Source organism: Macaca mulatta, chromosome 4, assembly GCF_049350105.2.
Source record: "Macaca mulatta isolate MMU2019108-1 chromosome 4, T2T-MMU8v2.0, whole genome shotgun sequence".
NCBI lineage: Eukaryota > Metazoa > Chordata > Mammalia > Primates > Cercopithecidae > Macaca > Macaca mulatta.
Genome location: NC_133409.1, coordinates 156,159,104 through 156,184,151, shown reverse-complemented (window position 1 = coordinate 156,184,151; position 25,048 = coordinate 156,159,104). Strand labels below are relative to the sequence as shown.

The 25,048-nt window shown below is 42.0% G+C and overlaps 5 protein-coding genes across 5 annotated transcripts; 3 read left to right on the top strand and 2 right to left on the bottom strand.

The window, feature by feature from the left end:
- Positions 1–816: 816 nt before the first annotated feature.
- H2BC11 (H2B clustered histone 11) lies at positions 817–7,228 on the bottom strand. The gene is given in 2 exon segments (NM_001193949.1): positions 817–1,126; positions 6,845–7,228. A coding segment is annotated over 1 exon segment (381 nt). The 3' UTR covers positions 817–1,126; positions 6,845–6,847.
- A 292-nt stretch (positions 7,229–7,520) lies between these two features.
- LOC144329394 (histone H2A type 1) lies at positions 7,521–11,882 on the top strand. Its single transcript, XM_078000826.1, has 2 exons — positions 7,521–8,613; positions 11,518–11,882. Exon 1 carries the CDS (start codon positions 7,554–7,556, stop codon positions 7,944–7,946), a length of 393 nt encoding a protein of 130 aa, XP_077856952.1. The 5' UTR covers positions 7,521–7,553; the 3' UTR covers positions 7,947–8,613; positions 11,518–11,882.
- Positions 7,521–15,472, top strand: H2AC11 (H2A clustered histone 11). The gene is made up of 2 exons (XM_078000827.1): positions 7,521–8,613; positions 11,518–15,472. Exon 2 carries the CDS (start codon positions 14,215–14,217, stop codon positions 14,524–14,526), a length of 312 nt encoding a protein of 103 aa, XP_077856953.1. The 5' UTR covers positions 7,521–8,613; positions 11,518–14,214; the 3' UTR covers positions 14,527–15,472.
- Positions 13,218–21,958, bottom strand: H2BC12 (H2B clustered histone 12). The gene is given in 2 exon segments (NM_001260530.1): positions 13,218–13,595; positions 21,545–21,958. A coding segment is annotated over 1 exon segment (381 nt). The 5' UTR covers positions 21,935–21,958; the 3' UTR covers positions 13,218–13,595; positions 21,545–21,553.
- Positions 21,959–22,246: 288 nt separating this feature from the next.
- Positions 22,247–22,915, top strand: H2AC12 (H2A clustered histone 12). The gene has a single exon (XM_001093153.5). It carries the CDS (start codon positions 22,277–22,279, stop codon positions 22,661–22,663), a length of 387 nt encoding a protein of 128 aa, XP_001093153.1. The 5' UTR covers positions 22,247–22,276; the 3' UTR covers positions 22,664–22,915.
- Positions 22,916–25,048: the final 2,133 nt, after the last annotated feature.

Sequence of the window (25,048 nt, the reverse complement as noted above, 5' to 3'; positions counted from 1 at the left end):
GTGAAAGAGCAACTGATATTTCTGAAGGCAGGAAGATATAAATAATTAGAACAAAAGAGAGGGTGAACAACGAATAGTGTTGACAGCGCAGCCCTCAAGTCTTGGGTCCTTCTAAGTGCAAGATGAAAAAGGAAGCCTTCATGACACATAAATTCTTACGAGACAGTGTTTCTCTTCTGGGAGAAATGGAAACTCGGAAATCAGTGCTCTCAAAGGGAAATTAGGTATGATTTCTTGGGAGCCACAACCCAACCAGGCTATGAGGCTTTCCAAATAATAACAGTCCTGAGTTTGAGCCTCAGAGAAGGCACGTATATTTTCAAGTCATGCACTGTATCAACTGCCTTTTTTGGTAGATAAAAGAATATACTGTATATGCTAATAAACATTAACAAAAAAACATTCAGGTAAAAAGAAGAAATCTGAGTTTTAACAAAACTGAAAAACACTCAGAAGAGGACTATATGGAATGACAATTTGTTTTTCATCTTCTGGATCATCCCCTGAGGAAAGCAAAGAAAGTTCCCTCAGGATATTCCAGTTGGCAACAGCGGAGCAGAGGAATATTACTTTATTCATTTATTCAGAGAAGTACTTTGCTGGGCACTGTTCTAGAAGATGGGAAATACAAGTGATCAAAATATAACCTACTCCACAACTCTCAAATCCAGCTCCAAAAAACTTTTAGTGTGGAGGATGGTACAGTAAAGATAATAAGCCAATAAATAAGTAAAACATAGCATTTCAGATCTGTATATTATGACAAAAAAAAAAAAAAAAAAGGCCTAAATTGGAACAGGAAACACAGATGGGGTGCTGAATTACAAGATGGCAGTTAAAGAAGGCCTCACTGACAAGATAAGTTCCCAGTGTTAGGACCCCAATATCCTTCCTTACAAAGGGTGGGGATCCCACCCTAGAAAAGGAATAGCAGTTCAGCCGCCCCACAGCAGCTGTGGCAGGGCTGCTTCTGGATACCTTCATGGAGAAATGCACAAACTGCCCTTCATTTCAAAGGTGAGCATCAGTGTCGTCTTCAGAGAAGATGCAGCCATTGTGGGGTTAGGGTTTCTCTCCTCAGGTCACTAGTGTAGGTGCACCTGCTGAGAAGTTTCAGCCATTCCACCTGCAATAAGACAGATAGTTAATGAGAAAAGCAAGAGACAGAACCTGTGAAGAACATGTGACCATCAATCATTTGAATGAAAGGGGACAAATTTGAATGAAAGGGGACACATTTGTTTATTTGTGTTTGTATAAAGGTATTCCAGACAGGTACACAGGAAACGAAAAGTGGTTCACTGTAGTATATCAAAGACAAAACACAGCCAGGCCTTAGTTTAAATGACAAAAACAGATTTTATTTAGTAACCACTGACAGTGGGAAACCATCTGGGTTTCATAACTGGCACATATCAAAATCAGGCTCCACAAAGCCTGGGAGACGAGGGCCCTATCTTCAGACGTTGACTGAAACAAATGGTAAATTCCTTTGGCAGCATCAATTGAGTTTTCTCAGGCAGGCACTTGAGGAGATGGGCCTATTAGAAACTACGTTCGGGTTTGTTCAGGTCTTTATAGGCCAAGGTGGCCACCTAGTCCAGAAGAGGGCTCAGAAGAATCCGCCTACAGTTTGGTCAAAAAGAGAATCGTTGCCAAGTAGATGAGGGAACTGGGCGGCTGGGGACTGTTGGGGATGGGATGGTTTATAGTATTTTTTGCATATTCAATTATTAAACCGTAGCAATGAAATACCTAATCGAAATAATAAAACGAAACAAAGTTTTAGCTACATTATCCTATCCATTATCGCCACAAGATGGCGATAGCGCTTCTCAATTCGCCTGCGGGACAGAGGAGGGTGCGGCCCCGAGAACTCCTCTCTGTGCCAACTGCAGCGTTTCGTTAGTTCAGTCGCCTGAGCTTTTCTGCATGTAGATTCCTCTCAGGGTAGCCCTTTGTTGACCAAAAAAGAAATACGTTCACTGATTTGGCCAGATTTTTTTTTTTTTTTAAACTTTTTTTTTTTGGAGGGGAAAGGGAGTGGTCATGGACATCCCGAAGTAGACACAAAAATACAGAGAATCCTGCACTTCCCAAGGCTCGTCGCGGAGGCTTCAACAGTTACCAACATCTTGCCCATTTTGTTTCATTATCCGCACCCACACTGACAGATGAGGGAGTCTAAAAAATATCCGAAACATGAAATCCCATATATGTGATTTTAATTATGAATATTTTCACAAATATCCTAACAGATACGGATATAAAGAAAATACACTGAGATTTTACACCTAAGAAAATTTTAAAAATGATGTGGAACATTATCCAATACCTAGCCCTTAAAGAAAGAAAATCCTGAATTGTCTCAAGTATTTTTTATACTGATTTTGTCTGAATGAGATCCCACCAGATCCAAATACGGCATTTGGTTGCTGTTCCTCTTGAATGTATTAAAATCCGTAAATTTACCCAGGTCTCCAAGTAGCCTGACTGCTCTTTGAAAAAGGAATTGAGACCATAATCTGGGTGGGAATTCTCACTGATTATGGATTGTCATTGCTTTTAAAACATTCTTTGAAAAGTGTTGTGGACTAAATGGTTTTCTTTCTTTCTTTTTTTTTTTTTTTTTTGAGATCTGTCGCCCAGGCTGGAGTGCAGTGGCACGATCTGGGCTCATTGCAATCTCCGCCTCCCGAGTTCAAGCGATTCTCCTGCCTCAGCCTCCCAAGTAGCTGGGACTACAGGCACGCACCACCACGCCTGGCTTATTTTTGTATTTTTAGTAAAGACCGGGTTTCACCATGTTGGCCAGGCTGATCTCCTTCCTGACCTTACGTGATCCCCCCGCCTCAGCCTCCCAAAGTGCTGGGATTACAGGCGTGAGCCACCGCGCCCGGCCAAAGGTGTACTTTTTATGAGAGTATTTTTAAAAATACTCAAATTATCTGTCACGGTTCCTTGCCTATGCCCCTAAAAAGAGAGGGGAGGGGTGGAGGAAGCGGGGGGTGGAAACAGAAATAAAAAGAAAACTGACAGAGGAGGAGTCCAAAAGCCCAACTCCCATTAAGTCAAGACTTCCCACAGTTCTTTAAGCCAGCAAATGAATGTAATTTAAACTGCTTCAAACTTCATATAAAAATAAATCATTTTTGGTAAATCAATAAACAAAGAGGCATCTCCATGACTACTGGTGGGAGTATGTACTCCTCCTTTTCTAAAACAAAAAAAAACAGCAGAGAGCCCTGAGTTGGAAACATGGAAAGCATAACTTTTTTGAGTTGGCTATTATTAAGTGTAATATGAGACGGACCACTCCATTCCTACATCTCTTTTCTTTAACCAATGCATTTTGGCTACAGAAGAAATTATGCCTTTTCTTAGCCACTATTCAGCACATCTACAACATCCAAAATTGAACAGTACTCCAAGAGGGTGCTAAATGACTACATGCCACTTTAACTGAGTCTTCCAAAAACTGAGACTTCTGCTTATAAGGAATGTGGTACACATTAGGACTACTGAGTCCCATGGTCATCCATTCATTACCTTACCCTTTCTGTATAATGGGTCCAAAAAATGTTGAGATATGAGGTATAAAGTGTTCAGTAAGTTCATAGGTGGTCCTGCTAGCAATAGCAAAGTGAAGCATATCCAAATTTAGAGGGTTTATCTCAGTGAAGACAAATCCCTGCCTTATCCATCACAAAATACTTGCAAGAATACAAGAATACTTCCCCTGACATATGGGGCACTTAGCAGCATCAGTATCCAGAGGTCAGCCTTGGTGAGCTAAGTCTATACTACAGAGCTCAAGTATCACCTCTACCATTGCCTGCCATCCTGGTCACATTGTTTACAAATAAATCACTTGGGCAATCAGTGGGGTGATAGGAAAAGAGACTACGTAACAGCCATATGGTTGATGTGTACCTGATTGTTGATAGCCTCCTCTGAAGAGTGAGAATTTAGGTTAGTATTCATATGGGACATTATTCTCATACTCTGGGACCATTCTGGGAAATTCGTCCATATCACCATTCCCCAAAGCTTCTTGTCAACACAGCCTCCACTTTTGCCCACTTAAAATCTCTGTCTATCCAAACCATTAGCCGTGTACATTCAGTTTAGATCACTCTCCTTCTAGAAAAAGTAAACAGTGGCATTCAGTACTCCAAATTGTGCTGAGTGGCAGCAATTCTTTTTCCTATTGTCATTTATGGACATACTTGAGTTACAGCTTCTAATGCTACTGTTACAACTGGCGTCAGTACTATTAGCCAGCTTATATTGAATGCTCACTATGTACAGGACATTGTTGTAAGTATACCAAAACTATTTGCTCAAGAGGCACTATTACATCCCCTATTACATTTTAAAATGAAGGGAAAAGCCAGAGGAAAAAAAAGAGAAAAAAGCCAATTCTTCAGGAACTGGTTAGTAATGGGTTGAACTTGTAGCATTCAGTTTTTTTTGTTTTTTGTTTTTTTTGGAGATGGAAACGCCTCTGTTGCCCAGTCTGGAGTACAGTGACACAATCTCGGCTCACTGCAACCTCCGCCTCCTGGGGTCAAGTGATTCTCCTGCCTGAGCCTCCTGAGTAGCTGAGATTACAGGGTCCTGCCAGCTCATGGGCTAATTTTTGTATTTTTAGTAGGGATGGGGTTTCACCATGTTGGCCAGGCTGATCTCGAACTCCTGACCTCAACTGATCCACCAGCCTCGGCCTCCCAAAGTGCTGGGATTACAGGCATGAGCCACCCCGCCCAGTCCCATTCAGTTTTTCAAGCAAAGTATTAACTTTTTGTCCTTATTCTTAAGGGGATACTAGCAAGATGAAAATAACCCATAAGGTGATCATTTGTTTCATTACCTCTTAGGCAGGTTAGTCTTCTGAGTAACAGAATTAGCTGGGTTCTTTTCAACTTAACTTTGTGTAGTTTTCGAAAACCTAGCCTTTACAAATTTTCACCTGTGGCTGGACGATATGCCCATGAGTCAGTCGCAATCCTCCTTTTCTTACAAACTCTGCTTTTTATTCTGATTTCTATATCTTGTAAGACAAAGAAGCAAGTTATTTAGCTTGGAAATTATCATCTGACTATTTGGATTAATAGAGAGGGTCAGAGGCCCCTGTAACATAACAATAATGTCATAAAAGTAATTTAAGTTCTGTTTATTCACAGAATTGATAACAGTTCAGTTATCATTAGTATGGGATTATGGTGAAGTAAAAGAACTTGAGTGTGTATTTTCTACATAGAAATATATACAACAAACCAGATAGCAATTCAAAGAGATATGTTTTAGAAACTCTACAGAGACAGTTTTCAAAGGCTGGACAAGTGTCCGAGAAAAAGCTCAAAAAAGAAATTTCATAAAGCAGACAATATTTAACTGGGCTTTGAAAAAAATAGGACATGAGTCAACAAAAGTGTGTATTTCATAGTGGATTTAACAAAAATACTAATTGCTTTAGATGCTATTACTGTGCTAAATTTAGATCCATTTTAAATAAACTAGATAGTAACTCGTTTATATACAATTACTACCTTTGAAACCAAAAGCCAGTCATAGTGGGAGCTTCCAAATGCTTTATAGACCTTGGATTTTTACCTAAGAGACACATGACTGAATAGTTACAACCTAGAGCAACATCGTTTGTTGGATGACTGGTTCTCATTTGTGACAACCTGAATAAGGGGGAACTTGTTTTTCCTCACTTCTTCTAGGCAAAGTCAAAAACAGTATTTAAAATACTAAAGAAAGGAGTTTTAAAATTGAAATTGACTTATTTCAGAAAAGAGTTTGGGATAAACGTCCTCAAGTTTTCTGCCTTAACACCCCGAATTGTCCTGTTTAGGCTTCTAATGCCTTTGCTTATATAGATATGCCATAAAGGGAAAATAGTATTCTAATTAGAGATAAAGCATTGATCAGGCTGAAAACTACCGCCTTCAAATTCCATTGCAGCCGGACTGGATGGCTCACGCCTGTAATCAGCACTTTGGGAGGCTGAGGCTGGTGGATCACCTGAAGTCAGGAGTTCGAGACCAGCCTGGCCAACATGGTGAAATCCCGTCCCTACTAAAAATACAAAAATTATCCGGGCATGGTGGCGCATGCCTCTAATCCCAGCTACCCGGAAGGCTGAGGCAGGAGAATCGCTGGAACCCGGGAGGCGGAAGTTGCAGTGAGCTGAGATCACGCCACTGCACTCCAGTCTGGGTGACAGAGAAAGTCTCCCTCTCAAAAAAAAAAAAAAAAAAAAACAACTGATTATGTTGCCATAAAGGGTCCCTTTTTTAAAAAATCGCTGTATCCAATGAAAACTGAGAAGAAATCAATCTCCTTCCCGAAAGCGATAAAATACTAAAGAATGAGAAACACAAACTGACAGTTTACAGAGTTTGTTAAGGCAGGCCAAATAAAGGCGGGGTTTGAATTCCTTTGGCGCACCCAAACCGGCCGTGGACTTCCTGGATACAGCAACTAATCAGGATGCAGACAGGAAGGGTGGGCGCTGCCCGGACAAATTCAAACTGATAACCGCTGCAACTTGGCACTGTTCCAACTCACTATCCGCTGGGGGACCGACGAGTATTTTAATCAGTTTCGAACGTGTAATAGAAAGTCTCCCCATCTCCTTACTTAACTCTAAGGGGATTAGAATGGCAGATCTAAAAAAAATCATTAAGGATTAGTTCAGACTAAAAAAAACAGTAGTGAGTTACAAGTACTATGTCAATGGCCAGCACAGGAGGAATACAAGCACCAGCTCTCTCTTTGAGAAGATGGGTGGCTCTTAAAAGAGCCGTTAGGGTCGAGTTTGCAACCAACTCACTGTTTACTTAGCGCTGGTGTACTTGGTGACGGCCTTGGTGCCCTCGGACACGGCGTGCTTGGCCAACTCCCCGGGCAGCAGCAGGCGCACAGCCGTCTGGATCTCCCTGGAGGTGATGGTCGAGCGCTTGTTGTAATGCGCCAGGCGGGAAGCCTCACCAGCAATGCGCTCGAAAATGTCGTTCACAAACGAATTCATGATGCCCATGGCCTTGGACGAAATGCCGGTGTCAGGATGGACCTGCTTCAACACCTTGTACACATAGATGGAATAACTCTCCTTGCGGCTGCGCTTGCGCTTTTTGCCGTCTTTCTTCTGCGCCTTAGTCACCGCCTTCTTGGAGCCCTTTTTCGGGGCGGGAGCGGACTTCGCGGGCTCTGGCATAGCGAACACTAGCTACAAAGCTCCAAGGAAAAAGAAAAACACGGTGAGCAAGGTACGACAAGGCGCTTTTATATAGAATCGCTTATGCAAATAAGGTGAAGAGTTGAAGTCTTGTGTCTGATTGGTAGTTATTCAGGGTAACGTCAGAGGTCAGTTCTGCCCAATCAGGATTCGCAAATCCAGAAGACGTACTGCCATTGGTTGGAATTAAACTGCAGACCTAACCAACAACACGTCTTCTTTTTCGCGCCCAGTAGTGTTTATAAAAAGCGCCGCCTGTCCTGTTTGTTTCGTAGTTGCTTGTGGTGAGTTAGTTGCGCTCGCAATGTCTGGACGTGGCAAGCAGGGAGGCAAGGCTCGCGCTAAGGCCAAGACTCGCTCCTCTAGGGCTGGGCTCCAGTTCCCCGTGGGCCGAGTGCACCGCCTGCTTCGCAAAGGCAATTATGCCGAGAGGGTTGGGGCCGGCGCGCCGGTGTATCTGGCAGCGGTGCTGGAGTACCTGACAGCGGAGATCCTGGAACTGGCGGGCAATGCGGCCCGCGACAACAAGAAGACTCGCATCATCCCCCGTCATCTCCAACTGGCCATCCGCAACGACGAGGAACTCAACAAGCTGCTGGGCAAAGTCACCATCGCACAGGGCGGTGTCCTGCCCAACATCCAGGCAGTGCTGCTGCCCAAAAAGACTGAGAGCCACCACAAGGCGAAGGGCAAGTAACTACCTGGACTAGTTTGTGGCAACTGGAGTAAAACGAGTCCAAACCAACGGCTCTTTTAAGGGCCACCCACGTCTTCTCTAAAAGAACTTAACATTTCCACGTGGAAGAAAATGAGACATGGGGAAAACTTAAGTCATAAGTTACCCATCCTTATACCTTTTTAAGACAGTGTAGCGAACACCGCAGATTTAAAAAAAAACTAGAGGGGAGGTGGTCCAGATTCTACCACGTTTAAAAGTTAGGATGTGAACAGATGTATTAGGCCACTACTTAATTTTAAACTTAGCGTGTGTCCACAGAGTGCCAGTGGCTTCGTGAGTTTTTGAAGCACTTTGGCACAAGGGTTATTGCCCTGGCTAGAATTTAGCAGACAGCTATTCCACGCAGGCCAAGGGCGGCAAGAAGTCTCCCCGCTATGTGCCCTGCACGGTGACCCTGCGCGACGTACGGCGCTACCAGAACTCCGAGCTGCTGATCAGCAAGCTGTCTCCTGCGAGAGCTCGTTGGTGACGCCGCTGCAGGAGAGCGAGGCTGCAGGACTTTTGTGACACGATAGTCCACCTCCCTGCAAAGGCTCTCTCAGAGACACATCTTTCCTGATGGATAGCTGTGAAGCATTCTCTTACCCACCCCACTGCATGTTTCAAAGTATTCCTTTAAAATGAAGTGAGTAAAACACTGGGATGACGTTATCTGGAGCCCAAGAAATATTTCTCATTTGGAAAGGCCTAATATCCTAAGTTGCTTACCCAGAAGAACTTGACAGGATAGTTATTTCTAATAAACCTTAAAACCCTTTCAGGAAATTTGAGGTAAAGTGTTAGCACACAGACTGTTAAAACGTCTTCCTCACAAATACGGGGGAAAATATATAGAGGATTATCATATGGTTAACAAATGATGAGTATTAGAAATGCACTTTAGAAATGAGTATTAGAAATGTTTATGAGTATTAGAAAAGTACAGTGTTGGGCGTTCCTGACACAAACTGAGGCCTCCTAGCAAGACTGGCAGATTTCTGTGGAGGAGGGTTATTTAGTACGATAGTGCAAATAACTTTTGGTGTTGTAGCTAAATAAGGAATATTCATACCAAGATTGCACAATCTTGCCTCCTACCTCTGTTCACTGAACTCTGATGTAATTTATTTATTTATTTATTTTTATTTAATTTTATTTTATTTTATTTTATTTTATTTTTTTGAGACGGGGTCTCGCTCTGTCGCCCAGGCTGAAGTGCAGTGGCGTGATTTCGGCTCACTGCAAGCTCCGCCTCCCGGGTTCACACCATTCTCCTGCCTCAGCCTCCCGAGTAGCTGGGACTGCAGGCGCCCACCACCATGCCCGGCTAATTTTTTGTATTTTTAGTAGAGACGGGGTTTCACCGTGTTAGCCAGGATGGTCTCAATCTCCTGACCTCGTGATCCGCCCGCCTTGGCCTCCCAAAGTGCTGGGATTACAGGCGTAAGCCACAGCGCCTGGCCCACTCAGATGTAATCTTGAGAAAAAGACATTAACAGTTTTCTTGCGTATTGTACACACTTTTGGCTGTCTGGTAACATGGAAAATCTCAGAATGATGTTTTAAGTATATAAAATGCCAAACAAAGTTAAATTACAGTTATCAGAGTATTTTTGAAACTTGATAGTGATAAATGGGCCTATATAGTTATGTTGTTAATATAGTTAACACATTATATAATTTGGTGAGCCTAATTGCTGTTACTAATTAGAGGAGTATAAATGTTTCAAGATAACTCAGCAATTGTAACGAGAAATGAAACATCTAATGTCTTTTGGGTTACAAAGTAACAGGTACTGAGATTTGTGGCCTAAATTCATAATAAAGTGAAATGTTCAAGTTCAGTCAAGGTTAACTTTTTAAAAATAGATATTTTACTACCCAAACTCACAGACTTCCCCTTCAGCACCTTCCAATTGCTGAATTTTATCCTTAGGGGCGTTGTGACATATAAGTATGGACCTCAGGTTAAAAACTCTTGCTCTAAAATTTGGTCGACCTACCCCATTTCTTTTCAGCTCCTTTTCTCTAGATACCTCCTCTTCCTATCTGGAATTTCTTTAGCACTTAGTCTATTGACATCTCGTAACCTTTTATTGTTTCTGTTTCTTGTTCTTAAAATATAACTACTTCCAATCCTAGTATAAATATGATGTTCTGGAACAGAAATAAGTGCTGACAATTAGCAAAAATAGGTACTTGAGCAAAATTGTAAAATATTTGGCTTTTTGATGGATTTTTATACTGGGTAACCCAAATAATAATTTTATTCATTTTTGAGTTGTTCGTCTTTAAAGGTCTTTCAACTTATTTAAATTAATATTTAATAAATTTCACAAATGTATAGTGGTTGGACACAGGATGTATTTTGCAAGTGTAACTGTCACTGGAAAGGGGTCCCAATCCAGACACCAAGAGAGGGTTCTTGGGTCTCTCTCAAGAAAGAATTCGAGGCAAATCCATAGAGTACAGTGAAAGCAAGTTTATTAGAGAAGTAAAGAAAATTGTTCTTTTGTTCTATTCTAAGGATATTTATAGTTATTTCTTGATTACATGCTAAACAAGGGGTGGATTCTTCATGAGTTTTCTGGGAAAGGGGTGGGCAATTCCCCAACTGAGAGTTCCTTCCCCTTTTAGACCATATAGGGTAACTTTCCTACGTTGCCATGGCATCTGTAAATGGTCATGGCACTGGTGGGAGTGTCTTTTAGCATGCTGATGCATTATAAGTGTGTATAATGAGCAGTGAGGATAACCAGAGGTCAATTTCCTCGCCATCTTGATTTTGGTAGGTTTTGGCTGGCTTCTTTACCTCATGCTTTTATTAGCAGTCTTTATGACCTGTACCTTGTGCCAACCTCTTCTGTGACTCATTCTGTGAATACAAATGCCTTAAGCTTCTGGGAATGCAGCCCAGTAGGCCTCAGCCTTATTTTACCCAGCTCCTATTCAAGATGGAGTTGCTCTGATTTAAACGCCTGACATAATAAAGTTTGCTGCTAGATTTGTTTTGTAGTGTGAAAGAATGTGAGTACTCAGAGTTACTCTGTTTGAACTAAGTTTATCTTGATAGTCAGTTATCCTATTAGAAAAGAGACTGATTAGCATCACATTTTAAAAAATGTTATACTGTGTGTATGTTTACTATTGATTTCAGGACTAAATTTACCGTCAATTTCAGAAACTAAAGAGTCTGACAAACTCAAATATCCTTGTAGGGGAGGCAAAATTTTACCACTATCCTCTTGAGTTTTTATGGCTGGGCCTGATAATTAAACTGACATAAGACAGATTAAGAGGAGAAAAGCATATAACTTTATTTAATATAAATTTTATGTGGCATGGGACATGGGAGCTCTAATTACAGACCCCAAAGAAGTAGCAAAACCTAAATGCTTTTATAGTAGGTTGAACAGAGTAAATTGTGAAAATGTAACTATGTAGGAAGGCTAAAGGAAAACAATTATTTTAAGGAGATCTGCTTGTACAGAATTTTCTTGGTTTCAACTTCCTGTCCTTGATGAAAATGTTCTTTTCCTTTTGGTACAAGGAGGACATCTTCCACACCAGGCCTCTGAGCCCAAGCTAAGCCTGTGATATGCACATATACATCCAGATGGCCTGAAGCAACTGAAGATCCACAGAAGTGAAAATAGCCTTGACCGATGACATTCCACCATTGTGATTTGTTTCTGCCCCACCCTAACTGATCAATGTACTTTGTAATTCTCCCCACCCTTGAGAATGTACTTTGTGAGATCCACCCCCTACCCCCAAAATATTGCTTTAAACTCCACCACCTATCCCAAAACCTGTAAGAACTAATGATAATCCCACCACCCTTCGCTGACTCTTTTTTCGAACTCAGCCCGCCTGTACCCAGGTGAAATAAACAGCCTTGTTGCTCACACAAAACCTGTTTGGTGGTCTCTTCACACGGACATGGGAATTTTAATTCCTGCTTTTAGGGAGGAAAAAGGGAACAGTGAGAGTGCCTTTCTGCCTTTCTTGTACCTACTCTTTTAAATTGCCTTTATCTCAAAATCTTATTCCAAAATGGCATATTTTGGGATGGCATATTCTGCCACATTTTACCATTCATTGCTATCCTTATTGTCACTAATTGCTATGCGAAAACTCATGAAATCAGATACAGAAAATGGCTTCTGATTGGTGAGAAGCTCAAGCAGAGAAATATATTTGTTAAGTAATGTTGGGGAAAATACAATTTTGAAATCTCCCAAAGAATAGAAAGGAAATAATTTTATTATTGAATAAGCATTAAACCAGAGAGTTGCTTATCACAGGCAATCTTACGAAGAGATTGCAAAACCAGAAAGAAATATTGCTTTCTTATTAGGAATAGCCATGTTGGATAGGTTTTGCAATTCGAAGTTAGGTGACAGCTAAAATTTGGCCTATTTTCTCACTGGAAACTGGAAGACAGAGCACTATCTTTTTTAATGATGAACATTTCAAAGAGATAGCTCTCCAGGCATTGAGAAAATATTCAGTTATAAGGCCTGTTTAGTCATTAAAAGGATTTGCATACATTTTAAAAGGACAGAGAAAGACATCTTGAAAGTGATGGGAAAGGAAGTCTCTTGTTTACAACAGATAATTAAGCCTGTTATTTTTAATTTGTATTTACCCTTAGATTAAGTATTCAATTAATCTATGCTCCCTTACCCTCTTTACAACATATACTGAATTCAGCTACAGCAAGTTACAGCCAGTCATATCAATTTTGTTTTGTTTTGTTTTCCAAAGATGTATGGCAAGTTTTCTTTTATTGCAACATAAATGCAAAAATTTTAAAAGTATTTTAATGAAAAGTTTATCTTCATTTACTTTATGACATTTAAGTGGAGTACTTTGAAAATACTTCAAGCATTGCTGTAAGGAACTCATTGAAATAAAGAGTAGCAAGAAAATGACCAAATAGGCCGGGTGCAGTGGCTCATATATTCAGTATATAAGTTCCTCAAATCAGTGGGGGAAATAGGTCATGTATTGTACTGACTAACCAGCTGATTAACTTTTTGAAAAGTTATTTCTATAAACAAGAAATCAAATCCTTATTAGTACAGTTAGATTATTTAAAATGGTTCTACCCAGCATTAGTTAAGGTTGTAGGCATATCAGAAACTGCTACTGGTGTAGGGGCCAAGAGAAAACCTCCCTTTTGCCCTCTGAAAGTTTACTGAAAATCAACTGATAAGAGAATATTAATAAGAGAAAAGGCATACAAATTTATTAAGGTACAGGGCTGGGGACCACAGAATAACTACCTCAACGCCTCAGTGGGGTACAGAAGCTTATATACCCTTTCTCAGAGGCAAAAGAGGAGATGGGTAATGTAGACAATTTTTTGAGGAACAGTAAATGATTATTAGGGAGAAGGAATGCACCAAGGAGAAAGAAATTAACTTGTAAATGATTCTCTTTGGAATCTGAATGAGATCAAGAGGCCAGCTTTATCTTGTGGGAAAGTTCATCTAGGTATAGTTGCATTCTTCAGTCTTCTTTTCTGCATGCAGTAGATAATGAGGTAACCGAAGGCAATTGTGCTTCTTTTGGTAAGAAGCTTTCTTGGTCATATCAGGAAATTCCAGAGAAAGTCCCTCCCTGGAAGAGAAACAAGACAAAGTTAGAGGGATCTTGATTCTTAGACTTGTTTCTGAGAACCTTCAATTTTCCAAAGCACCCAGGATTACCAAGCTCGGTATCTGGGGGGATAATTCTACACCCCAAACACTGGAAATTAAAATAAGTAGAAGATAACTTAGCAATATACCTGAAAGATCTTTAAATTCTATATGAGTCTATCTTGTATTGCTAGGAATTTAGCATATGGAGTATATTTCCATGGTATATTAAGGAGAAAAATGCCACAAAATAGCATAGTTCCACACAAATAAAGAAAACATGTATATATGTAGAGATAATATTTTATTCTTTTTGCTTTATGTATCTTCTATAATGTTAACATTTTTGTTATGAGGCAGGAATCATGTTAAGTGAAAAAAGGAAGAAAAACAGCCTAGGTCTCGAGGATTAAAAAGGACTGAAGGAGAACAAAAGGGAGTAGTGCACAGCAGGCCTGTTTCCCTTTTAGGTCCCCTCCCCCGACGCGGAGGGACTTCCCGCCAAAGCTCTTCCGGTTTTCAGTCTGGTCCGCAGGGTTTACCCATAAAAGAAAGCTGCCATCACAGGCAGCAGATCTTTGTTCTCTGATCACTTGATAATGTCAGGACGCGGCAAAGGAGGTAAGGGTCTGGGGAAAGGGGGTGCCAAGCGCCACCGCAAAGTGCTGCGCGACAACATCCAGGGCATCACCAAGCCAGCCATCCGGCGCCTTGCCCGCCGCGGCGGTGTGAAGCGCATCTCCGGCCTCATCTATGAGGAGACCCGCGGGGTGCTGAAGGTCTTCCTGGAGAACGTGATCCGGGACGCCGTGACCTACACGGAGCACGCCAAGCGCAAGACGGTCACCGCCATGGACGTAGTCTATGCGCTGAAGCGCCAGGGCCGCACCCTTTATGGCTTCGGCGGCTAAACAGCATTTTGAAGCCCTGTCGTTCTCTAAAAAGGCCCTTTTTAGGGCCCCTAAGCTTTCAACAAAAGAGTTAAAATGACAGCAAACTGAGTCTCTTAATAGGGTCCTTGTCAGTGAGTTCTCTTATCCTGTTTTACAAGATTAACTCGGGATGTCGAAAGTGGACTGATGACTACAGATGGCCCTGGGCCGAGATTTCCCAAGGCTAGAAGAGCCTCTGCTGGCCAGTAACTTCTGGCGGCTGCTTGCAAATTGCCTGCAGCCGGTTTACCGCTCGGATTAGGGGCGGGCTAGACACTTAACTTCCCTCTGGCCCTTCAAATACGTCTCGGGAGAGATGAGGGGTTTGATGGGGGCTCCATTAAATGCTGGAGCCTTCAGGATTTGGAGTGGGGAGCAGACCATACTTTTACTACTGTAGAAGACAGCTGGGCAGTCTTAAGAGTCTTAGTAATAATATTCCTTTATATGTTTGCCTTCTGATACGATTTTTAAATACTGAAATATATCAAGTATACAAAATGCGCTGGTGACCACACCACTTATTCAACTACAGTTAAAATCCTCATGTCCCTTCTCAGTAGCACAGCCCTCCCTTTTTCCTATCCTAGAATTAACTAATATTCTAGGATAAACTGATATTCTGAATTTGGTGTTTACTGTTCCTACGCATTTTTAACTTTAGATGCACATACCCCTAAATCTATTTTAAACATCTTCATGAATTTTTACATTTGCTCTTGAAATATATCCGTGTTGAAATGTGCAGTTCTACGTTATTTTCACCATTAATCTAGTTTTCTAATGTGTCAGTAAATATTCATTTCTGTTGATTTTTTTTTCCTCATTACAAAACAGCACTGTACACACCTGTGCATTTTCTGGTTACATGAAAGTGGAATTATTTGGTAAAAGTATGTGCATATTAAACATGAGTAAAAATGAACAATTTGCTTTCCAGGATGGTATTTTAAAATTTACACTCCCATATTCCACCAGCAGTGCTTCAGAATTATTGTTTATCAGCATTTCCTTATGTCAGATTGGAGTTTTTTCAATGAGATTTTTGGCTATTTGGAGATTTTCCCACTTTTCTGGGAATTTTGGTCTATCCAGATTCTCTACAGTTTTTATTTTATGAGTTTTGATTTGTAAATATTTATATATTTGAGTTTTAATTTTTGTCAGTATGTGACAAATATATTCTGTCACCTTGTGGGTTCGTTTTTAACTGTTCGTGATATCTTTGGATGTACAGAATTTTAATAATGTTGGATTTATATTTTTTATAGTTTTTGAATGCTGCCTTTTCATAAAGGAGTTATCTGCCTTCCACTTTCCCCAGGAGCTGCAGGCATCAATCTGGGGAGAAAAAAAAAAGTATTTAGGCTGCTTATCTCCTGATTTGGCTTGAATTGGATAGTAAGGCTTTTCTAAAATAGCTCTAAGAGTAGCTTTAAGAGCAAGCTAAGGGAAGACCTCACAAAAGATTGATCTTACTCTCTAAATAAGCAATGATTAACAACACCTAAAATTTTCAAAGTATTACAAAAGGGACAAAAGAAACGGTGAAAGAGGAAAGTAATTCCTAAGATACACTGAAAGTTTGTTGAAAATTGTGTTAAACGCTTTACATGGATTATCTCATATCTCATATTTTCATGATAGATTTTACTACTCTTATTTTAAAATGACAAAATAGAGGTCAAATCAAATAACCAATTCACAAATGTTAGAGTCTGTGACCCAAACTTGTAATTTTTAAATTTTTATTCTTCCAGGAGCATAGATTCAAATTGCCCTGAACATACACTCACTGAAACCTGTAATATTCTTTTTTTTTTTTTTTTTTTTTTTTTGAGACAGAGTCTCGCTCTGTCACCCAGGCTGGAGTGCAGTGGCCGGATCTCAGCTCACTGCAAGCTCCGCCTCCCGGGTTCACGCCATTCTCACGCCATTCTCCTGCCTCAGCCTCCCGAGTAGCTGGGACTACAGGCGCCCGCCACCTCGCCCGGCTAGTTTTTTGTATTTTTTAGTAGAGACGGGGTTTCACCGTGTTAACCAGGATGGTCTCGATCTCCCGACCTCGTGATCCGCCCGTCTCGGCCTCCCAAAGTGCTGGGATTACAGGCTTGAGCCACCGCGCCCGGCAAACCTGTAATATTCTTAATCACACTCTCTTAGTAGATAGAGAAGCCATCACAGAGAGTAGTAGTGGTGCTAGTCCTATAAGGGAGAATTTGGGGAAATGTGTCAGGACAGGTACAAAACCTGCCTGTCACTTATCCCAATAGGAATGAATTATTTTCATGTGTCAGTTTGTGGGCCTACCTGAGAAAGTCGTTTTCATTTTGTGTCTATATAGTTATGTTATTGTTAAAGAAATCTGCAGCATGTAACATGTCCTTCCCTGTCATTTTTCATGTTCCAAGCCCAATGGATTAAACACTCCCTTGGGAAAAACTGTAGTAAGTGGTGATGCCAGAAGGAATTGTAATCCTTTGCATAGTGCCCTAGTGGGTTTTAGGTCAAGTTCTGCTCATTGAGTGTCTTATGGTATAGCACTAGCCATGCATGGAGTTTGAGCACTTACAATGTGGCATGTGACTGAGGGAGTGTTTAATTATATTTTAATTAGTTTACATTTAAAAACTGGTGCTGGATTCAATTAGATAACATCCAAGTATGCTTGGAACACCTTAGGGACATGAATCAGAATCTTCTTATTCTAATTACAGATGAAGAATTCCCCATGAAAATTTATTTTGATATACTGTAAAAGTGTAAAATACACACTAGATTTTGAAGATTTGAAATGAAAAAAGAATGCAAGATATTTAATACATTCTGTATTGACTATATGCTGAAACTGTATTTTTGATACATTCTGTCAAATAGGATACATTATTAAAATTAATTGTAACTTTTTTTTTTTTTGGAAACGAAGTCTTGACCCTCTTGTCCCCCAGGTTGGAGTACAATGGCGCCATCTCGGCTCACTGCAACCTCTGCCTCCCAGGTTCAAGAGATTCTCCTGCCTCAGCCTCCCGAGTAGCTGGGAATACAGATGCGTACCACCCCGCCTGGCTAATTTTTTGCATTTTAAGTAGAGACGGGGTTTCACCATGTTGACCAGGCTGGTCTTGAACTCCTGACCTCAGGTGATCCACCCACCTCGGCCTCCCAAAGTGCTGGCATTGCAGGCATGAGCCACTGCGCCTGATTTTTTTTTAACTTTTAAAAATGGTTACTGGAAAGATAAGAAGTACATGTATGACTTGTATTATATTCACTCCCCCCCTTTTATTTTTTTTTTGAGATGGAGTCTTGCTCTGTCACCCAGGTTCTAGTGCAGTGGCATGATCTCGGCTCACTGCAACCTCTGCCTCCCAGGTTCAAGTCATTCTCCTGCCTCAGCCTCCCAAGCAGCTGGGACTACAGGCGTCCCATTAGTCGAAACCATGCCCGACTAATTTTTGTATTTTTAGTAGAGACGGGGTTTCACCATACTGGCCAGGCTGGTCTTGAACTCCTGACCTTGTGATCCACCCACCTCAGCCTCCCAAAGTGCTGGGATTACAGACATGAGCCATCGCACCTGGCCGTATTATATTTCTATTTGAGTAGTGTCTTAAGAGTAACAAACTGGTTTTCAGACACTTATAATAGGACAGAAAAATCCTAGTTCAAGAAAGAATGAGAAAGTAGGAGAAACCAAATGAACAACAAATTTCCCAGGCCGGGCACGGTGGCTCACCCACCCGGTTCATGCCAGCACTTTGGGAGGCCAAGGTGGGTGGATCACCTGACGTCAGGAGTTCAAGACCAGCCTGGCCAACATGGTGAAACCACATCTCTACTAAAAATATAAAAACTAGCCGGGCATGGTCACGGGCGCCTGTAATCCCAGCTATTCAGGAGGCTGAGGCAGGAGAATTGCTTGAACCCAGGAGACAGAGGTTGCATTGAGCCGACACAGTGCCACTGCACTCCAGCCTCAGTGACAGTGAGACTGTCTCAAAAAAAAAATTTTTTTTTTCCTTTCCTTCACGTATATTCCTGAAGACAGAGATAAGGTCTTCTCCCAGCTGTACTTATACCTCAGGTAATACCAAGAAAGCAGTGACATGATATATTACACTTCATGGGCATAGAGTTGTGACATTTACTCCTTTGTATTAAGGACTTGAAGAATTACTAAGTTTTTCCAGCTCATCTAAGGTAGAAAGCCATGCCATTTTCTTAGGTCCATTGACCTCTTTACTTCCAACTTCTAGGCTCAGATACTAGATAACAACACAGACCAAACATATGATTGCCAAGTCCCTAACCACAGTTAAATAAACCTCCACTTTTCAATCCCAGAGCTACTCTCAGTTTCCCAAAGAATGGGAAAATCTGAAGCAGGCAATTATTCTGTGCAAGTGTTCTTCAGGAGGCTGTAACAATTGTTAGATTAAATTGCTGTGGTCCAGAATCACACAGCAATTATTGTAAAGCACTGAACTACTCTTTAAAAAATTATTTTATGAGACAGGAGACAATTTAGCACATTCAACTTTTTAACAATCTAAGAGAGATTATGAAATATAAAAATGAATAAAAGAGCCCTATTTTTGTTTCAAATTAAGTCAAATTAATACACATGGCTAATGAGAAAATACATGACAAAGAGATATGTGGTATAATGGGAACAAACAAGAGCATAATGGAATCTTGTTCTAACGATCTGAGCAAATTAAGCTTTGCATCCATTTAGCTATTTGTAAAATAACATTGATCTGAACTTTTTGATTCCTTCAAGCTGTTAAACTCTGTGCTATCAACCGGGAATGGTTGCTCACGCCTGTAATCCTAGCACTTTGGGAGGCCGAGGCCGGTATAGATAGCCTGAGGTCGGGAGTTCGAGACCAGCCTGGCCAACATGTTGAAACCCCCCATCTCTACTAAAAATACAAAATTTAGGCAGGCGTGGTGGCAGGCGCCTGTAATACCAGCCATTTGGGAAACTGAGGCAAGAGAATCGCTTGAACCTGGGAGGGGGAGGGTTGCAGTGAGCCAAGATCTCACCATTGGACTGCAGCCTGGGCAACAGAGCTAGACTCCGTCTTGCGGGGGGAAGGGGGGGGATATCTGTGCTATGGAGAGAAATAAAATGAGATCATTTTGAAGGGAGTGAGAAAAGGGGTGAGGGTGAAAGCAGGAGAAAGTTATGGCCACTTCCACCCAGTATTTCTATTAAAACACAAATGCACTTCCAGAATTTTATAAAAAGCAAAAAGGACTGAAAGTAAATTGTATAAAATCAAGATGTTATGTCCATTTGCAAAAATAGTTTGTAAGTCTAAAGGTAATAACAGCAGATAACTTCAGAGTAAAAATTTTAGTCTGTAAAGAGTAGTCAGGTATACCTGAAGGTAGAATTCATTGGCATAGTGTATCTTAGTTTGTTTTTAAATTTTATTTGCGACGGAGTCTTGCTCTGTTGCCCAGGCTGGAGTGCAGTCAGGTGATCTCAGCTCACTGCAACCTTTGCCTCCTGGGTTCCAGCAATTCTCCTGCCTCAGCTTCCCCAGTAGCTGGGACTACAGGCACACGCCACCACACCCAGCTAATTTTTGTATTGTTAGTAGAGACGGGGTTTCACTATTTTAGCCATGCTGCTTTCGAATTCCTGACTTCAAGTGATTGCCTCCTATATAGGTATAGATATAGATCAGTGCCTTCTATATAGGTAAACAATAAATATAATTATTTGTTGATACATTTCTTAGAATATTAGTGTAACCCCAAAATTGCTGATAGGATAAATAAGACTTAGATGAACAGTGAACATATGCTTTGCATGTATTTAAAGTTTTCCAATATGACCTTGCTAATCTCCAAATGCCCAAGGGCGGGCAATATCCCCAAAGACTAGAACAATGCATGGCCAAATATGTTAAATATATATACAGACACATATACGTTGAAAATTTCCCTGTGAAACTGGCCTGCATTTCTAAATCACAAATTTAGCCAGGTAACAACCTAGCTTAAAATTCGTGGACCCTTTCTTTCACTTGGTTCTTCCAAAAAAGTTCCACACTGCTTATCACCGGCATAGCCATTCTAGCCTCCAGTTACACAATAAAACCCACCCAACTCTGCTCAGACCCTGTGCTGCTGGGGAAGTTCCCTTCTCCTCTACTCCAACTTCTTGCTTGGGGGCGGACTGTCTCTAGTCTCAGTCTGTTGTCTCCCCTCTGGATCCAGTTGCTTTTCCTTTTCTATAAGTTTTGTCAAAAGGAAAAATTACTGATTGAGCCAATTGACGCTGAACATGCCTTAACAACTAGCAAACTATTCAAGAATCTCCGCGATGATCTCATGTTCCGTTTCTTCACTCATGAGAAAAGCTGTGCTCCTCCCCTTACCCTTGCAGACTATCCTGCCTGGTGGTCTGGCATCTTCCCGATGTCTTGTGGGCTGGAGAGGTGGAAACGGGGGGGGGGTGAGAGGGAAGCAAGGCAGAGCTGGGTACAGCCTAGAAGGGGTTAAACAAGGTAATTGCTCGCGCGAAAGCCATACGTACTGGTAGGCCATCGGGAACCAAATTTACAAATATATAAACTCAAGTTAGAACTCCTTTAAATGGTGGAAAGTACACGTGACACAATAGGCTTTCAACAAGTTCTAACAGGAAGTCACAGCACTCGACACAACGGAAGTATCCATTTTCGCGCCAAGAGCCAGGAAGCACTTTCTGTTAACGCAAATTTCCTGCACATCCTTAATTTTTTAGGCGCCATATTCCCTACTCAGTACTCTCAGTACTAACAAAGTGCATATGGCTTCTTTAGCCTGTACTCGATTACAAGCACTGTACACATTACTCAATGTAATGAGATCATAACAACCCCTTTAAAGACATCGCCATTATTTAAACCTGGATTAGGAACACGTGTTTGCAGCTCTAATAGCGACAATTTAAGTGGCTCTTAAAAGAGCCTTTGGGGTTGGGCTTTAAGACGCTTACTTGGCAGGTTTACTTAGCGCTGGTGTACTTGGTGACGGCCTTGGTGCCCTCCGACACCGCGTGCTTGGCCAACTCCCCGGGCAGCAGCAGGCGCACGGCCGTCTGGATCTCCCTGGAGGTGATGGTCGAGCGCTTGTTGTAATGCGCCAGACGGGAAGCCTCACCCGCAATGCGCTCAAAGATGTCGTTGACGAAGGAGTTCATGATTCCCATGGCCTTAGAGGAGATGCCGGTGTCGGGGTGGACCTGCTTCAGCACCTTGTACACGTACACGGAGTAGCTCTCCTTGCGGCTGCGCTTGCGCTTCTTGCCGTCTTTCTTCTGGGCCTTAGTCACTGCCTTCTTCGAGCCCTTCTTGGGCGCAGGAGCGGACTTCGCTGGCTCCGGCATGTCGAGGGCGAACTACGAGTCGAGGCGGACTAACAGCAGATCGAGAAAACGGGAAGTAATGGGAGCAAGGCACCAGGAGTCGTTTTTATATAGAACCTCTCATGCAAATGAGGTGAAGAGTTAAAGTCCTGTATCTGATTGGTGGTTATTCAGGGTGACCTCAGAGGTTAGTTATACCTAATCAACCAATCAGCAAATCCAAAAGATGTACTTCCATTGGTTAAAATTAAGTGGCAACTCTAACCAATGACATATCTTCTTTTTCGCGCCCAGTGGTGTTTATAAAAGGCGCTGCCTCTCCACTTTCGTTTCGCTGGGTATTTTAAGTAAGTTGTGGCCAGTATGTCTGGACGTGGCAAGCAAGGCGGTAAAGCTCGCGCTAAGGCCAAGACCCGTTCTTCTCGGGCTGGGCTGCAGTTCCCTGTGGGCCGAGTGCACCGCTTACTCCGCAAGGGCAATTATGCAGAGCGGGTTGGGGCCGGCGCGCCGGTGTACCTGGCTGCGGTGCTGGAGTACCTGACTGCTGAGATCCTGGAGCTGGCCGGCAATGCGGCCCGCGACAACAAGAAGACCCGCATCATCCCGCGTCACCTCCAGCTGGCTATCCGCAACGATGAAGAGCTCAACAAGCTGCTGGGCAAAGTCACCATCGCGCAGGGTGGTGTCTTGCCCAATATCCAGGCCGTGCTGCTGCCTAAGAAGACTGAGAGCCACCATAAGGCCAAATAAGGAGCGAGGTTGTGAAAACTGAAAAACAAAGGCTCTTTTCAGAGCCACGCTACACTGTCCTAGAGAAAGCTGGACACGGTCATGTTTGTTTCACTTCATGTTTGTTTCATTAGATCACATTGTAAAGCGCTTCTTTCCCGGTTGGGCTGGAGTAACTCTTTACAATGTTTTTTGATGTAACTTAATCCACTGGAAGGCAATGAAAACCCACAAGTTATTGTAGGATACACCGGAGAAGCTTATTCAGCAGGAGTAATAAGTGAAATCAAATATGCAAATCCCTGAAGTCTATTTACCAACTCCAGAGTTTATGTTTGTTTTTGAGATGGAGTCTTTCCCTGTTGCCCAGGCTGGAGTGCAGTGGTGCGATCTCGGCTCACTGCAACCTCCACCTCCCAGGTTCAAGCGATTCTCCTGCCTGAGCCTCCCGAGTAGCTGGGATTATAGGCATGCACCACCATCCTCAGCTAATTTTTGTGTTTTTAGTAGAGACGGGGTTCCACCATGCTGGCCTGGCTGCTCTCGAACTCCTGACCTCAGGTGATCCGCCCGTGTCGGCCTCCCAAAGTGCTGGGATTACAGGCGCGAGCCACCACGCCAGGCCTCCAGTGTAATAATTATATTACATTAATAGTGTTGTCAAACAGCCATAAAAATGGGATATACTCGCCACTCTTTAAAGGCAAATTTTGCAATTCTAAGTATTCTTGAAAAGCAAGAAAGGTCAGCCTAATTCTTAAGTGGTCTAACTCTTAAGAGCAACTTTACCCAGGTGATGAAAGTCTAGTGACTCATTTGCATTACAATTTGATTCCGATGAGAGGAGAATATGGGATGCAGAATTTCCTGAATCCCATATTTGTAAATCCTTAGCCCCATTTCTTTGGAGAAGGTGTATTAATGCACTCTTTTAGTAACTCAGGATACAACATGGCTTTTTCTGTCTAGTTAATTTGTATTATCAAATTTATTAGATCAGGATTGCTATTGCTTTTGATTGCTTGTCCACATTAATTTACCTACCCTAGGAAGCCCTATGAGTTTCCTTCCTCCCCACCAACCCCCAACTTGATATTACTTGCCTGCTTTTACTTCATAGCCTCAAGGCTTTCTGGCTATTCCTACAAAATGCGAAACACATTTTCTGTCTTAAGGCCTTTGCACTTTAAATTCCCTCTTCCCTGATAGCTACCTTTCTCACTTTTTTTCAATCTATGTAGGTCTCACAGAGTGAGACTCCATCTCAAAAACAACAACACAAAGAAACCACACAGAAGAGATATTTGGTGCCAACCACTTATGGCTACATATGCAATATGAATGTGCTTATTTAATTCTCACAACCTTTTGAGGTGAGTATTGTTTGGACTCTAATTTGGAAACGAAAGTGTTGTGTTACTTATCTAATCAGATTCTCAATTAGTAGAAGAAAAAGCTATGTAGGTCTCTGTATACTCAGCCAGTATGCCTGTCAAGTTGCCCCCACACTGGGCCAAAGGGGCTCTAGACCACCCTTTTTAACTCCTTTGTGGGTCACTGAGTGAGGACTGCCCTGGGGAAGGATGCAGCCTTGAGTGGGGAGGAGCTCTGCAGCTGAGGCAAATACTAAAGAAGCTCACAGCTGGTGTCTATCTGCTAATTGTGCTCTCTGCAGTTGGGCTGCAAGCCCTTCCTTGAAGGAGGATCTGGGCAGTGTATTTCCATGTCTATGACATATATTAACATGAATATAAATATCAATGTTAAGTAAGGTCGATGATAGTATCTGTGAGACTGACTTTAGCATGTATAAGTGCATAGCTGGTATTGCTCTTTGACTTTTTTTCTTTTTCTTTTTTCTTGTTTTTGAGATGGAGTTTTGCTCTTCTTGCCCAGGCTGGAGTGCAATGGCCTGATCTTGGCTCACTGCAACCTCCACCTCCCAGATTCAAGCGATTCTCCTGCTTCAGACTCCCGAGTAGCTGGGATTACAGGCGTGTGCCACCACTCCCGGCTAATTTTGTAATTTTAGTAGAGACGGGGTTTCACCATGTTGGTCAGGCTGGTCTGGAACTCCTGACCTCAGATGATCTGCCCGCCTTGGCCTCCCAAAGTGCCGGGATTACAGGCATGAGCCTGTAATTACTTTCATCAGGGAATGTGAAGGGGGTGGGGTCTTTTCTTTTTAGAGAAATAAGAAAATGTGCAGACTTTCTAAAAATCTTTATTAGTTTGGTATACTCCTGTAAGAGTTTTAAATGCCTCAATCATTGCACATGGAAGGTGACAGAAAACAATTACAAAGGAAATGGGAGATTTTTCTACTGACTTTTCCTACCCCAGATTCAGCAAATCTCTTCACTTTTCCCGTTCTGAGAAATAATCCAGTTTAGCCCCATACTGAAG